This window comes from Gastrolobium bilobum, unplaced genomic scaffold (assembly GCF_033153095.1).
Source record: "Gastrolobium bilobum isolate Gb01-03AN ecotype WA unplaced genomic scaffold, APGP_CSIRO_Gbil_v1 utg2810, whole genome shotgun sequence".
In the NCBI taxonomy this organism is placed as follows: Eukaryota; Viridiplantae; Streptophyta; class Magnoliopsida; order Fabales; family Fabaceae; genus Gastrolobium; species Gastrolobium bilobum.
This window is the reverse complement of record NW_026895666.1, coordinates 1,684,523-1,697,425: the sequence shown is the minus strand read 5'-3', so window position 1 is coordinate 1,697,425 and position 12,903 is coordinate 1,684,523. Positions and strand designations below refer to the sequence as shown.

Here is a 12,903-nt window from a genome sequence, read left to right as displayed (position 1 = left end):
CCGAACATAAATTTTGCATATTTAAGTAAATTTCCCCGGTAATATTTGGGTCAACCAAACAACTTTTTTTACATTTTCCTACCAAACTCACTTTCCAACCATTTCCCTATCAATTACATTTCCCTAGTAAAAAATTTTTTCTCCCGAACCAAACACTACCTTAATGGAGAGCCAATTCTAGTATTCGTAATGGAGCGTCTCTTTCCTGCTCCGAGAGCATGATGCTACACGCCAAAAATAAAAAATAAAAAATAAAAAAAGATAGAAAGAAAAATATAAGAAAAGAGAGGGTTATAAAAATAATTTTATTTACCAAAAAAAAAAAAAAAGGAGCACAAAAAAATTTGATACCGCCGAGTATATTAAAAAATTTCTTCGTAATGATGTTGCTTGATTATAATTGCAATTTTTATAATTTGTAACGACGAGAATGTCCTCCCCTACATATACGAACAGATTTTCAACAAAAGCAAGGACGTTGCTGTATTCTTCGTTTTTGAAGCTCCATACGCACATAGAAAGCCACTGGACTCCATGAGTATATAACTGAAACGTCCCTCGTCGATCAATCTATCCCCTCCCACAGTCTCAGTCTTTCTGTGTCTTCGTGTGCTCTCATATATCATCACGATCTAGGGTTTACCCTAGATCCGAACGGAACGTAAACTCTCTTGCGGTCTCTCTCCGTGTGACTTCAAACCGGAATTATAAAAAGCCAATGGGAGTAGTCATTGAGAGCTCCGTTTGGGAACCAAATCCATCCATATACGTCTTCCTCTTCATCTGTTGCTGCTTTTCGATCTGTCTTTTCCCTCATGCCTCTAACCTCAACAGAACCTCCACGATCTTCGACCATGGAATCTCTTCCTCTTTTCTTCGTTTCCAGCGTAACTTCCTCCTCCTGTATTCTCTCGCTTCAGGTTGGCTTTCAGTTTATTTTCTTATTAATTATAAGAATGTTTGGTTTCCAAGAAAATTTGTTAGATCAGCTTTTGAAACTTAAAATTTCTTTTGTTTATGGACGCATAATTGAAAGAAAAAAAAAATGCCTCTGCGTAACTTTGGGGGAACATTGCTTTCTTAGTTTTTGGTATGAAATTTTATTTATATTTTCTTTTCTTTTAATATGTTCTTTCTTGGAAACCGAATTTCGATTTCGTTTTTTGTTTGAAATTATTAGTTACTCAATTGAGCTGTAGATCGGTGATGTGAAATTGCGAATGATGATTTCGTTTGTCTTATTGTTGGTCTTCGCAGTGATGGAAGGTCTGTGGTCAGTGTTCGGGGAGTTTGAGTTAGCTTCCTATGGAATCGGCAGGGAAAATATGGTCATGTCTCTCTGTTATGGATATACAACGGCTCTCTTTGCTGCTCCTTTCCTTGGCGTGCTTTCAGATTTGACGTGAGCTTCTAGTTTTACTAGCTGCCGTTACTAGATCACTTAAAACTATTTAAGTTTTAGTAATTCAACATTTAGTATTAGAAGAACCAATCTACGCAATTTTGATGTTGAAGTGATACCACACGATGCTATTTGTTGCAGTAGATATGATTTGTTTGTTTAATTATTTATGTTATAATAATGTGTATAGCATGGCCTTTTTGTATTTTTCATTTGGGTTCATCTACCACCGACCCCAATTAATTTGGGATAAAGGTGTTGTTGATGTTGAATGTGTATAGCATGGAATTCCTTCCATGTGGAAGAATTACTAACACTCTGAATCACGGATGATGTTGCGCAATTCACTGAAGTATTTTCTATTGATTTTAGTGGACATTTGAGATGATATAGGTGTGAACATTTTTTTTAAAAAAAAACATGCATCCTTCCAAGAAATGTAATTTCCAAATGTTAAGAAAGTTCATATAATCAATCTTTAAACCTATATATTTTGAAATGTCAGTCTCATTTTCCAGTGGATTGTATTACTTTCCAATATTTATATCCATTTGGCCATGGCGTCCTTCTATGTGTGATTTCAACTGTGAAGTGGGGTTTGCTATGCTAGATCTGAAGCATCTTGGTTATTCGAGAAGTACTACTGCTGAACTATGCATATTCAAGACATATGTACATTTTTTAAACAAATGTTTTAGATGATTTGTTACATGATTAAACTTGTGGACAAAGTAATAAACCGTATTTATATTAAATAAGAGACTCCTAAAATAAGGAAACAAACCATGAAAAATAAGGAAATATGGAAACTATTTCTCAGAAATCATCTAGGATACACTAAACTATTTAAGATATAATCAAGGTATATGATATTTTTTTAGTACACATATATGATATTTTTTAGATATTCTAACAAAACTAACTTACTACTTACTATTTTTACAGAGGTCACAAGAAAGTTAGTTTAATCTTTTGCATCCTACACTTCTTTGTTGGCGTATGGAAGAAGATTTCAGAGCAACCAAGCATTTTTGTGACTAGCATATGTCTCTCTCTGGCCAATACAATATTTTCATTCAATTTTGAGACTTGGATGGTCACTCAACATGAAAAGGTAATCAGTAAATTTTGTGCTTTGATCTTGATTTCCACTTAGACACCGATTTCAGTCTGAGCATCCGCAAGTTTGCCACAGGACATGGTCCAGTAGGAGCTTATTTCTTCCTGATTGAATAACTTGGTCCAGATTTTTTTATTTTCACCTTTATATGGAAAGTATGTGGCTGCCTAGGTTAGAAATAGAACATAGGTATACTTAAAATATCTAGAATTTAATGTCAATCTGAATTTTTATGTATTTGTTTGCAGCAAGGGCACAGGCTAGATTCCCTTAATGACACATATTGGTTAATGACTTTCTTTGAGTCTGCATGTTTTATTGTCAGCCAAATGTTTGCAAATTGGCTGATTGGGAATAATATGGAGAAAAACACTGCTCCTTCCTCTGCAATTATCTTCTTAGCAACCATATGCTTCACTTTTCTCACCAGAGGATGGACAGAAACTCCAGGAACAACATCTTTTAAGGAATATAGTATGTCCTTCTATGCATATATTTTTGGTGGTAAGTTCACGTGCTTTTCTTGTTCGTGTTTACTCTTTATTCTTTTAATCAACAACTCGTTATTTTATTTTTGATAAAAAAACAATTCAACACTATTAAGAATGCAGTACTTAACATTTGTTTGGCAATTAGATAACTTAGTAATGAGCGTGAACATTCTAGAATTACGAAGACAGGTAGTCCCTTTTATTTATGTTGCTGTTAGATTATAGTTGTTATCTTGTCTTCAGAATATGTATGGTCTTCTACCATGACTTAGTATTTAGGATGAACTACTTATTAGAGTTTCTTTCTCTCCTTTTATTTTCTACCTATATACTTCCTTTTTTTTTCAGTTTCCTTTTTACTTTTCTAGTTGCCCCTTTCCCCTGCTTTGACTGACCCTAGGTATCTAATTCCTTTTCTGTGGCAGTTTTTGCTTTGCGTTGTATTTATACTTGTTCCATGAATAAAGATTCACTATTGATTCCTTTCATGTTGCAAGAGAAGCTGCAATAAGAATCTACTGGAAATACAATAAGAGTGGGAAATGCACATGTAGAGGTTCAGCTATATTAAATTGGGGTCTCATGTCTTTGAGATTTGACTTCTCTGCCATCATGAATATATATTTTGGAATTCATGATTGCTTATACCAAGCTGCAATTGATTATTGTTTTCAATATCTCTGACTTTCTAATACTTGAAAAAGGGTAATCAGAAAAATATTATTAATTGTGTAAATAATCTGATACAAAGAGGTATCTATTTATAGAGAATAAAAGACCTAATTCTTAACCTAATGGGCTTGGCCCAATACAACAAATAATAATAAATAACTAATATTTACAACACTCCCCCTCAAGCTGAGGAATAGATATTTATCATTCCCAGCTTGCTAGTAAGTTCTTGAAATCTGTCTGAAGGAAGCCCCTTTGTCAATAGATCAGCTAATTGACGCCTAGTGGGAATGTATGGAGTGGTAATCAACTCGCTATCAAGTTTCTCTTTGATGAAATGACGGTCGACCTCAATATGTTAGTCCGATCATGTTGAACCGGATTATGAACTATACAAATAGTGGACTTATTGTCACATAGCAGTTTCATAGATCCCTCACATTTTATTTTGAGATCATCAAGTACAATTTTCAGCCACAGTAACTCACAAATGCCTTGAGCCATAACTCGAAATTCAGCTTCTGCACTTGATTTGGCAACCACGTCTTGTTTCTTACTTCTCCATGTCACCAAGTTACCGCAAAGAAACATGCAATAACCAGTGGTAGATCGTCGGTCAGTCACGGATCCAGCATAATCAGCATCAGTGTAAACTTCTAAAGAGAGATTGCCATCACGTCGGAATAACAATCCTTTACCAGGAGTAGCTTTAAGATACTGAAGAATTCTCTCTACTACCTGCATGTGTTTCTCCTTTGGATCGTGCATAAACTGACTGACAACACTAACAGCATAAGCTAGGTCTGGTCTAGTATGAGCCAGATATATCAATTTCCAAAATAGCCGTTGATATTGTCCTTTATCAACTGGAGAAATTTTCCTCTTCATAGCCTATCTTGTGATTCTGCTCAATAGGAGTACTAAAGGGTTTACACCCGAGCTTTCCTGCTTCTTTGAGAAGATCAAGAACATATTTCCTCTGGCTGATAAAAATTCCTTTGCTTGAATGAGCTACTTCTATCCCTAGGAAATATCTCAGTTTCCCAAGGTCTTTGACTTCAAACTCAGAGACAAGCCGTGTTTGCAGAATCTGTCTCTCCACAAAATCATCACCTGTGATAATAATACCATCAACATATACAAGGAGCGCAGTAAGCTTCCCATTTTGGGAGTGCTTGAAGAAAAGAGTGTGATCTCCTTGACTCTGTCTGTATCCTAAGGTCATCATAACCTTAGTAAACCTTCCAAACCAGGCACGAGGTGACTGCTTCAATCCATACAAGGCCTTTTTTAATCTACAAACTTTATTTTCTCCCTTCACAGAATCAAAACCAGGCGGAATTTCCATGTAGACTTCTTCTTCTAACTCTCCATTAAGGAAAACATTTTTCACATCAAATTGATTTATATCCCAATTGTAATGGGCAGCAAGGGATAACAAGACTCTCACCGTATTCATTTTTGCAACAAGAGCAAAGGTTTCTTCATAATCAATGCCATAGGTTTGAGTGTAACCTTTGGCGACTAATCGAGCCTTGTATCTCTCAAGAGTTCCATCATAATTATATTTCAGGGCATAAACTCATCTGCACCCTACTGCTTTCTTTGCGTTAGGTCTATCAATAACCTGCATGTTTTATTTTTCTCCAACGCATTCATCTCTTTTTGCATGGCTTGAGCCCAATTCCCATCTTTCAAGGCTTCATGTACTGATTTTGGGATTGAAATAGAATCTAGTGCTGAAACAAAGCTTTTGTGCAGCACAGAAAGATTAGCAGAGGAAACAAAATGGGAGATAGGGTATTGAGTACAAGAGGGACAGGAAGAACAAGATTTCTTGGAACAAGATCTTTTTCCTTTTCTTAGAGCAATGGGTAAATTATCAGAATCAGTAGTAATGGGTAAGTCTTCAGAAGTATTAACATCATGATCAGAAATATGAGTTTCAAGACTTACGAGTGGTTCAGACGATTGAGGTTGCTGGTGAGGCAATGTGGGTTGTTTCCTTCTTGATATACCAACTCAGGTGTCACAATCTTCCGTATCTCTGGTGTACTTGATGTATCAGTCACAGGAGGATCAGTCATAGAAGGAACAGGAACAAGAGGAGGAGACACTGACACAGGCAAAGGAGTAGACACTGGAGATTCAAACTCAAAGAAGGAAGGTGATGAGTTTTCTGGTGAATTATTCCCCCCCCCCCTGAAGATGAGGACCTTGGAAAAAGGACTCAGATTCCTGAAATGTAACATTCATAGAAACAAAAAAATTTCGACTACCAGGGTGATAGCACTTGTAGCCCTTCTTATCAGGAACATAACCAAGGAAGACACATTTAAGAGCCCTAGGGTCCAACTTACTGCGATGATGTTTATGAACATGAACAAAAGCAACACACTCAAACACTCGTGGAGGAAGACTCATAGTTGGAATAGAAGGGAAAAAAGAAGTTATCGAGTGAATAGGACTTACATGGTCAAGTACCCGAGTGGGTAAATGGTTGAACAAGAATGCTGCAGTAAGAATAGCATCTCCCCAATAGTATTTGGGTACATGTGTCTGAAACATCAAATGCACGAGCCACTTCAAGAAGGTGACGATTCTTTCTTTCAGCAACCCCATTCTGTTGAGGGGTGTCAACACAAGTAAGTTCATGAAGCATACCGTTATTCCGTATAAATTGGGAAAAACAGTGATTAACATATTCAGTACCATTATCAGTCCTTAGTCGCTTGATTTTTTTACCAAATTGGGTCTCAACCATTTTATAAAATTGAAAAAATATTTGTGGTACCTCAGACTTTTCACGCATTAAGTAAACCCAAGTTACACGATCATCAATAAAAGAAACAAACCATTTATTTCCAGAAGAATGAGGGATCTTAGAAGGACCCCAAACATCAGAATGAATAAGATCAAAAGGTTCAACACTTTTAGTAATACTAGAAGGAAAAGACACACGATGATGCTTAGCAAACTCACAAACATCACAATGAAAAGACTCAACAGACTTAGATAAAAACAATAAGGGAAATAAAGACTTGAGTAAACTAAATGGAGGATGTCCCAAGCGCTTATGATGAAGCCAAATCAAGGAATCAACAGTTGATTGACCATGAGACAGCAAGATGTGATCCGTTACTTTATTGGCGGGAGATTGTGACACCAGATAGTACAGCCCACCTTGCTCTTTAGCACTACCAATCGTCTTCCCCGTGACGAGATCCTGAAAAACACAGTGAGTAGGGAAGAAGGTTACAGTACAATTCAAATCTTTTGTAATTTTATGAATAGAAAGAAAATTCGTGAGAGTTTAGGAACATGAAGAGCATTTTTAAGATGTAAGGACTGCTCTAAGTTTATGTTACCAGAACCTGCAACTGATGTATGTGAGCCATCAGCTACGGCTATTGTATGAGTTCCAATGGTAGGATGATAAGAAGTAAAGGGGTCAGCACAACAAGCCATGTGATCAGTAGCACCAGAATCAACAACCCAAGAATGTTTAAAATTAGTACATGAAGAAAGAAAAGAATAAGTTTTGGAGCTCATACCAGTCATAGCCAAAGCATTAGTATCAGATGGCTTACTCAAAGAGTCAAGGATGGTTCGGAGCCGTTCCAACTCATCTTGACGGAATGCAGGTTGGATTAGGTGCAGGAGCTATTTCAGAGGAAGTAAAATGCGTTTGACCACGCATCCTTGCCATCTTTTCTAAGAAGAACAGGCAAAAAATCACGAGAAATTCCTTTTTCATGGACAGATGAGATTCATTTTTTTTATAACTAATGGTAGACTTCGCTCCTTAATAAATAGCAACTGAACTTATACGCAGGCATCAGGAAAGGGACTGTTTGCTTTCCATGGAGGCGAAAGCATAGATCCTTGATATGACCCGTTCTTTTACAATAAAAACACCAACGATCATCTTTCTTAGGTCTAGAAGATGCACCATCAAAAAATCTTGTAAAGGAATTCCTTTGAGAAGAACCATCCCTTTTTGTTGAAATCATAGCAGACCCATCAGTGGGATTAGAATCAGAAAGAGTTGGAGTAGTAACTTTAGATGAGAGCATAATGGACCCTTCAGACACTTTGGCATCCATCATGACTGCCCTGCGACTTTCTTCACCCCTGACAATGTGAAAAACTTCATAAAGAGACGGTAATTTTTCCTTACCAAGAATTTGAACTCGAATAGGGTCATATTCTGAGTTGAGACCACAAAGAAAATCATAGATCCTATGGCATTCGATGGAGGTGGTCAGAGTGGCTGCATCCTTGCTACATTCCATCTTCAAATTCTCGTACTGATCAAGCTCAGTCCATAGCTGATTCATAATACCATAGTATTTTGTTAGAGAGAGAGAGCCTTGCTTGGTAGAAAAAATCTGATTCCTCAGATCATAACAAGTGGCAACATCTTGCTTCATTGAATAGGTCTGCTTAAGAATGTTCCAGATCTCAAGAGTAGTAGGTAAAAACATGCAGTGTTGACTAACCTCAGGAGTCATAGAGTTCCATAGCCATGTCATAATAAGTGAGTCTTCATCATCCCAATCAGCAAATGTTGGAGCTGTTTTGGCAGGAACATGTCCTTCAATATGAGCAATTTTACGGCGTCCTTTGAGAATGGTACGAACAACCTGGGACCATTGTACATAATTCTTTCCATTCAGACGATAATTCTGATGAAGAACAAGAAGATCAGATGGAGAAAGAATAGCCATCGGGCTTGTAATAGGTGGTTGACCAGCTGAAGGCTGATTGGTTGATGTGTCTTCAACGTCTGACATATCACTACGAATAGAATCAAGATGATCGGAACCGTAAAAAGAGCTCTCCGTTTCAGATCAGGACACTAAATGGTGTCCGATTAAACAAACGAGGACAGATCCAGAAAGAACAGGAAGAGACGAGCAGAACAAAAGTGGTCCGCAGCCGAGAACCACTGTCACGCGCCGGTGAGGCTGTCGGCGCGTGGGCTTCACGAGCAGAGAGAAGGGTGGCGCGTGTGACGTTCGTTGGGGCTGGGCTTTTCAGGGCGAGGTCGTCCGGCGAACGCGGCTGTGTCTGTGGCTGGTCGGAGTAAAAAATCCACCGGAAAAGGGTCCAAAACGCGATGAACAGGTTCTGTGTACGGTGGTTGCAGTGTTCTCGTTGTTCTGCTACTGTGTTCACGTTTGTTCTTGCTGTGCGAGATACAAAAAAAGGAAGAGGAATAGTGGAACAGTGGTCTTCTCGGTCCAAGAGGTCCCCAGAAAAATTTTCCGGTGGCGGCTAATGGCAGCGAGAGACGAAAAATAAAAAAGAATAAAAGGTTTCGTAGGCGCTGAAGCAGAGCCCTCAGGATCGAGAGCTCTGATACCAACTTGAAAAAGGGTAATCAAAAAAATATTATTAATTGTGTAAATAATCTGATACAAAGAGGTTTTTATTTATAGAGAATAAAAGACCTAATTCTTAACCTAATGGGCTTGGCCCAATACAACAAATAATAATAAATAACTAATATTTACAACACTAATGATTAACCACTTGATCTCCTTGTATTCTTTTTATAGATAATTTTCCTTGTCAACAGTTTGTTCTTGTTTTACTTTAGTTTCACACAAGCTGTATTAGGCCTGAGCTATTGATAAGACTCTCTGAAGAGGTACTATAGAAAGCGCTATAGAGGATTAGCTCTTGAGGATGACTCAGCATGTGGATAGAATATTCTAGAATACTCTGCTGAGTTGGTTAAATAGTGAAAGTGGCATGTGAGAGGTTAGGCTAGAATTTGGGAATCTTGGATTGGGAGAGAGCAGCACCTCTCGAAAGTGCTGAGTACATTTTCTTCTTCTAGAGTTTATTCCTTCCTTGCATTTAGATCTTCTTTTGCAATTTACTATAGTTAATTGTTTTAGTTTGTAATCTTCTTTTCTGCAAGTTACATGTATTCCATAGGGTCAGTTTGTACTTTCAATTCCCATTAACATACAAAAATCTAGTTCTTCTGGGCCAAAAGCTCTTGTCTGTTGTCTCTTTTATTTTATCTCTGATCTAGTTTCTATCATCTATGCATGATAAAGTCCATTTTTATATTCAGACTAAGATAGTATAATATTTTTTTAAGTTAGTTGTGAAAAGGAGTTGGTACTAGAGTAATGCATTATTCGATTTTCCATCAGTGTAATGAAAAGTTTTAGTAACATACTGAGTATATACTGATTATAATTTTATAATCCACAGATAAAAGGATATGGCTGTTGGCATGGGCACAAACTTGCCTTCACTTCTCCATTGGAATTTTTTGGATCCTTTGGGCACCTACAGTGGTGGTATGATATTAAAATTTTAGAGCACAGCTTATGATACACTGAGAGATCAATGTATTTGAGAATATTTAGAAAACTATGACCATATTGCATTGAATGGATGTTTTACTGGCTTCCTTTTCTTCTTCAGGCTTCTTTGAATTGGTGAATCTTGAATGGGACTTAATTGAACAAATTTAAAAGGGATTTTGTTTCTCAGCCCATTATTGTGGGAACATGTTTCTCTCAATGATTGAGTCATTTTGAAAAAGAGGCTTCAAGTTATTGAACCTGTTACATTTTCAGTCCAAGTCTTAGAATGCTTATATATTTATATTCTTAATGCTTGTGGTTTTAGGCTGATGGGCGAGAAGTGCAATTAGGATTGATATATCCATGCTTTCTGGGCTCAAGGATGCTTGGAAGCACTGCATTTCCATGTCTCACTAGTGGGCCATCATCGCTTAGAACTGAGGACTGCCTAGTATTTGCATACGTCATACTGGCTATTCTCCTGTCTATTGTGGCCTTTGACTATCAGGTGCAGTTATTGTTATCTTTAAAAAGTCTCAAATATACTTTAGACAGATTTTCAAGCTGGAAATCTAGAGTCTGCTCTCATAATTTATCATGTGCAGGAAATTGGAGTTCTGGTGACACTATTTTGCTTGTTTCATGCTTGTGTTGGCTTCATTTTACCTTCACTTGCCAGATTGAGGACCATGTAATCTCATTAACAAGAGTTGTACTTATTCATTAGCTCAATCATGGATTTGATAGTTTCAGTTACTTTGTTTGCAGGTATGTGCCTAATGAATTGCGTGGAGGGATGATGGGCCTTTCTCTTGCCATTGCAAATGCAGCAATTCTGCTTTCTGTGGTGCAAGTGTGTATTTGTGCATAACATTATCTGAAATTGTAGGAAGCATGTAATTAACCAATTAAGCATTATTAACGTGTTGTCATCAACCATGTCATGAAAGATAACTTCTTTTTGAGTTTTTGAAGTTAGAGAGCCATGTTCTTGTTAGTTCTTTAAATTCCTCCAGGGTTGTCCCTTATAGTAACAGATACAAGTCCTGGTTTAAATTCTTATTGCATCTGCCAACACATCTAAAAAATTACTCTTGTCTATGAAATGATTAACCAAGCTAGCTGCCACTGCTTTGAAAATAGACATATCTTTTTGTGTTTGGGTTGAACTTGTTGATTGCGGCAACTTGTCCCTGTAGTTGAATAGCTATATAGTGTAACATTGCATGCTCATATGACTCACAGAGAACAGTTAAATTCATGGAATATGATATTTTAGATGTAATATATCTTTAAGGGTATGGTACCCATGTACCCAAGGTGTATGGTCTAATATTTATTGGTTGTTAGTTTTGTCATAAATGTTTGAAAATTCATTTAATATAATCAACAAGCAATAAATGATTTACAATTCTCCTTGGATATTGGTACCCTTATAAAAAAGATGGGGTACCGGAGTAATACACTACTTTTGAATGTTTGTTTGCAATATTCATATTCTCAATGTCCTGTCTAAAAAAGATTTGTGAAAAAAAAAATTGTATGTTTCTTGTGTTTCTACTGGTTCATGTTTGTATTTGTTGTCACATACATATTAACTTTCTCGTTATTGTTGCAGGGTGGCTATTATTGGAATGTTGGAAATGCAGCATTAATGACGTTTGGCGTGTTTGGTTTATTGCTAGCAGCTGGTAGCATGCATGCCCTGAAGCAATGGGGGAAGCAACCATATAACAACTGGCATAAACAGTGAATATATATTCCTTTGGCGATCTATGGTAGTGGCAGATGTTTGTCTCTTTCGTTGTATGCAATCAGGTGTATAGAGATGAAGAACCTAGATGATGCCAATGCAAGCAACGGGAAATAAATTTCAAAAAAATACCTCAACTACTAGTGAGTGCTGAACTGGACCGACATTGGGGTCCCTTCTGTAAGGACAGAGTCTGAACGAGGAAATTTCACATTTAATTCGTTTTTTAAATTCTTAGTCTGTGAGACCAAGTTCTTCTAATTTGTGTATGTTAGCCATTTTAAGTTATGCAGGACTAACGGGTTTCTAATTCTGCTTATAAATTGTAGTTTGCATATTTTGCTGCTTGGGTTTGCTTATGGAGGATATGATCAAGCGCACAAGCTTCCGAAGCTGCTATCAGAATCTGTATTTGGTGACATATGCCAGTTTCTGTAGAAGTGCGCCTAAAGATCACAAGGTGAAAAGTGAATCTTATGGTTTTGGTTTTGTTAGCATACTAAGGTTAGTCAGGTGTAATGGGCTGGGGTTGTTAGTTTATACTTAACCTAGTTTATTAGTATAATCCATAACACATGACTAACCCTGACATGCTTTAAGTTATGACCAAAAAAGGTTCATAGGAAGCTACCATGAAAACATTCGAAGCTGTGGTGATGTCATTTTTATTAATTTGATTTAGGACACATTTCAGCTAGTAGGCTTCACTTATTCTCATGCCATTTAGAGCTGTTTGTTATTGTTAGAGTCGTAATATGCAAATGGGGTCAATGGCTACGCTAGTCCTAGCTTGGGTTTGATTTTCAGGTTTTCTTCTTTGATAGGTGATATGTAATCCTACCATAAACCCAGGTTGTTAGTCTTCGTTGGCCTTGCATGGGGGTGTGTCTTCCCCTAGTCTGAACTTTCATTTATTAAAAAAAAAGTAATAATAAATTAAAATAGTTAGATACACGTGGGATCAACAGCTAAGATGGATGTCGCACTAACACGTGTATAAGTGTAAGACTTGTTATTCTTATTCTGTTATAAATTGATACTTCCAAGAAAAATCATTTTATCTTTTTCTCTTTTGATATGCAAAGATAGCAAGCAGAGACTAAAGATCCAAGATATACCAAGTACAAGGTTGT

General features: G+C 37.0%; 1 protein-coding gene across 3 annotated transcripts; it reads left to right on the top strand.

Annotated features, from left to right (window-relative positions):
• The first annotated feature begins 445 nt into the window (after positions 1 to 445).
• Positions 446 to 12,893, top strand: LOC133287973 (uncharacterized). Of its 3 annotated transcripts, none has more exons than XR_009748307.1 (10): positions 446 to 920; positions 1,258 to 1,402; positions 2,348 to 2,516; positions 2,771 to 3,026; positions 9,920 to 10,008; positions 10,343 to 10,525; positions 10,623 to 10,708; positions 10,786 to 10,870; positions 11,636 to 11,913; positions 12,100 to 12,893. XR_009748307.1 is itself a non-coding variant. In XM_061485678.1 (9 exons), the coding sequence occupies exons 1-9, from the start codon at positions 719 to 721 to the stop codon at positions 11,768 to 11,770; spliced, it is 1,350 nt and encodes a 449-aa protein (XP_061341662.1). In that variant the 5' UTR covers positions 446 to 718; the 3' UTR covers positions 11,771 to 12,007. The 3 variants fall into 3 exon arrangements, 1 of the variants encoding a protein (XP_061341662.1); XR_009748314.1 differs by having other exon boundaries at positions 11,636 to 11,950; XM_061485678.1 differs by lacking the exon at positions 12,100 to 12,893 and having other exon boundaries at positions 11,636 to 12,007.
• Positions 12,894 to 12,903: the final 10 nt, after the last annotated feature.

Coding starts and splice junctions, on each gene's coding strand:
- LOC133287973 (XM_061485678.1), top strand. CDS start 719: ATGGGAGTAGTCATTGAGAGCTCCGTTTGGGAACCAAATCCATCCATA. Junction 2,517..2,770: donor TGGTCACTCAACATGAAAAG/GTAATCAGTAAA, acceptor ATTTGTTTGCAG/CAAGGGCACAGGCTAGATTC. Junction 10,709..10,785: donor CTTGCCAGATTGAGGACCAT/GTAATCTCATTA, acceptor CTTTGTTTGCAG/GTATGTGCCTAATGAATTGC.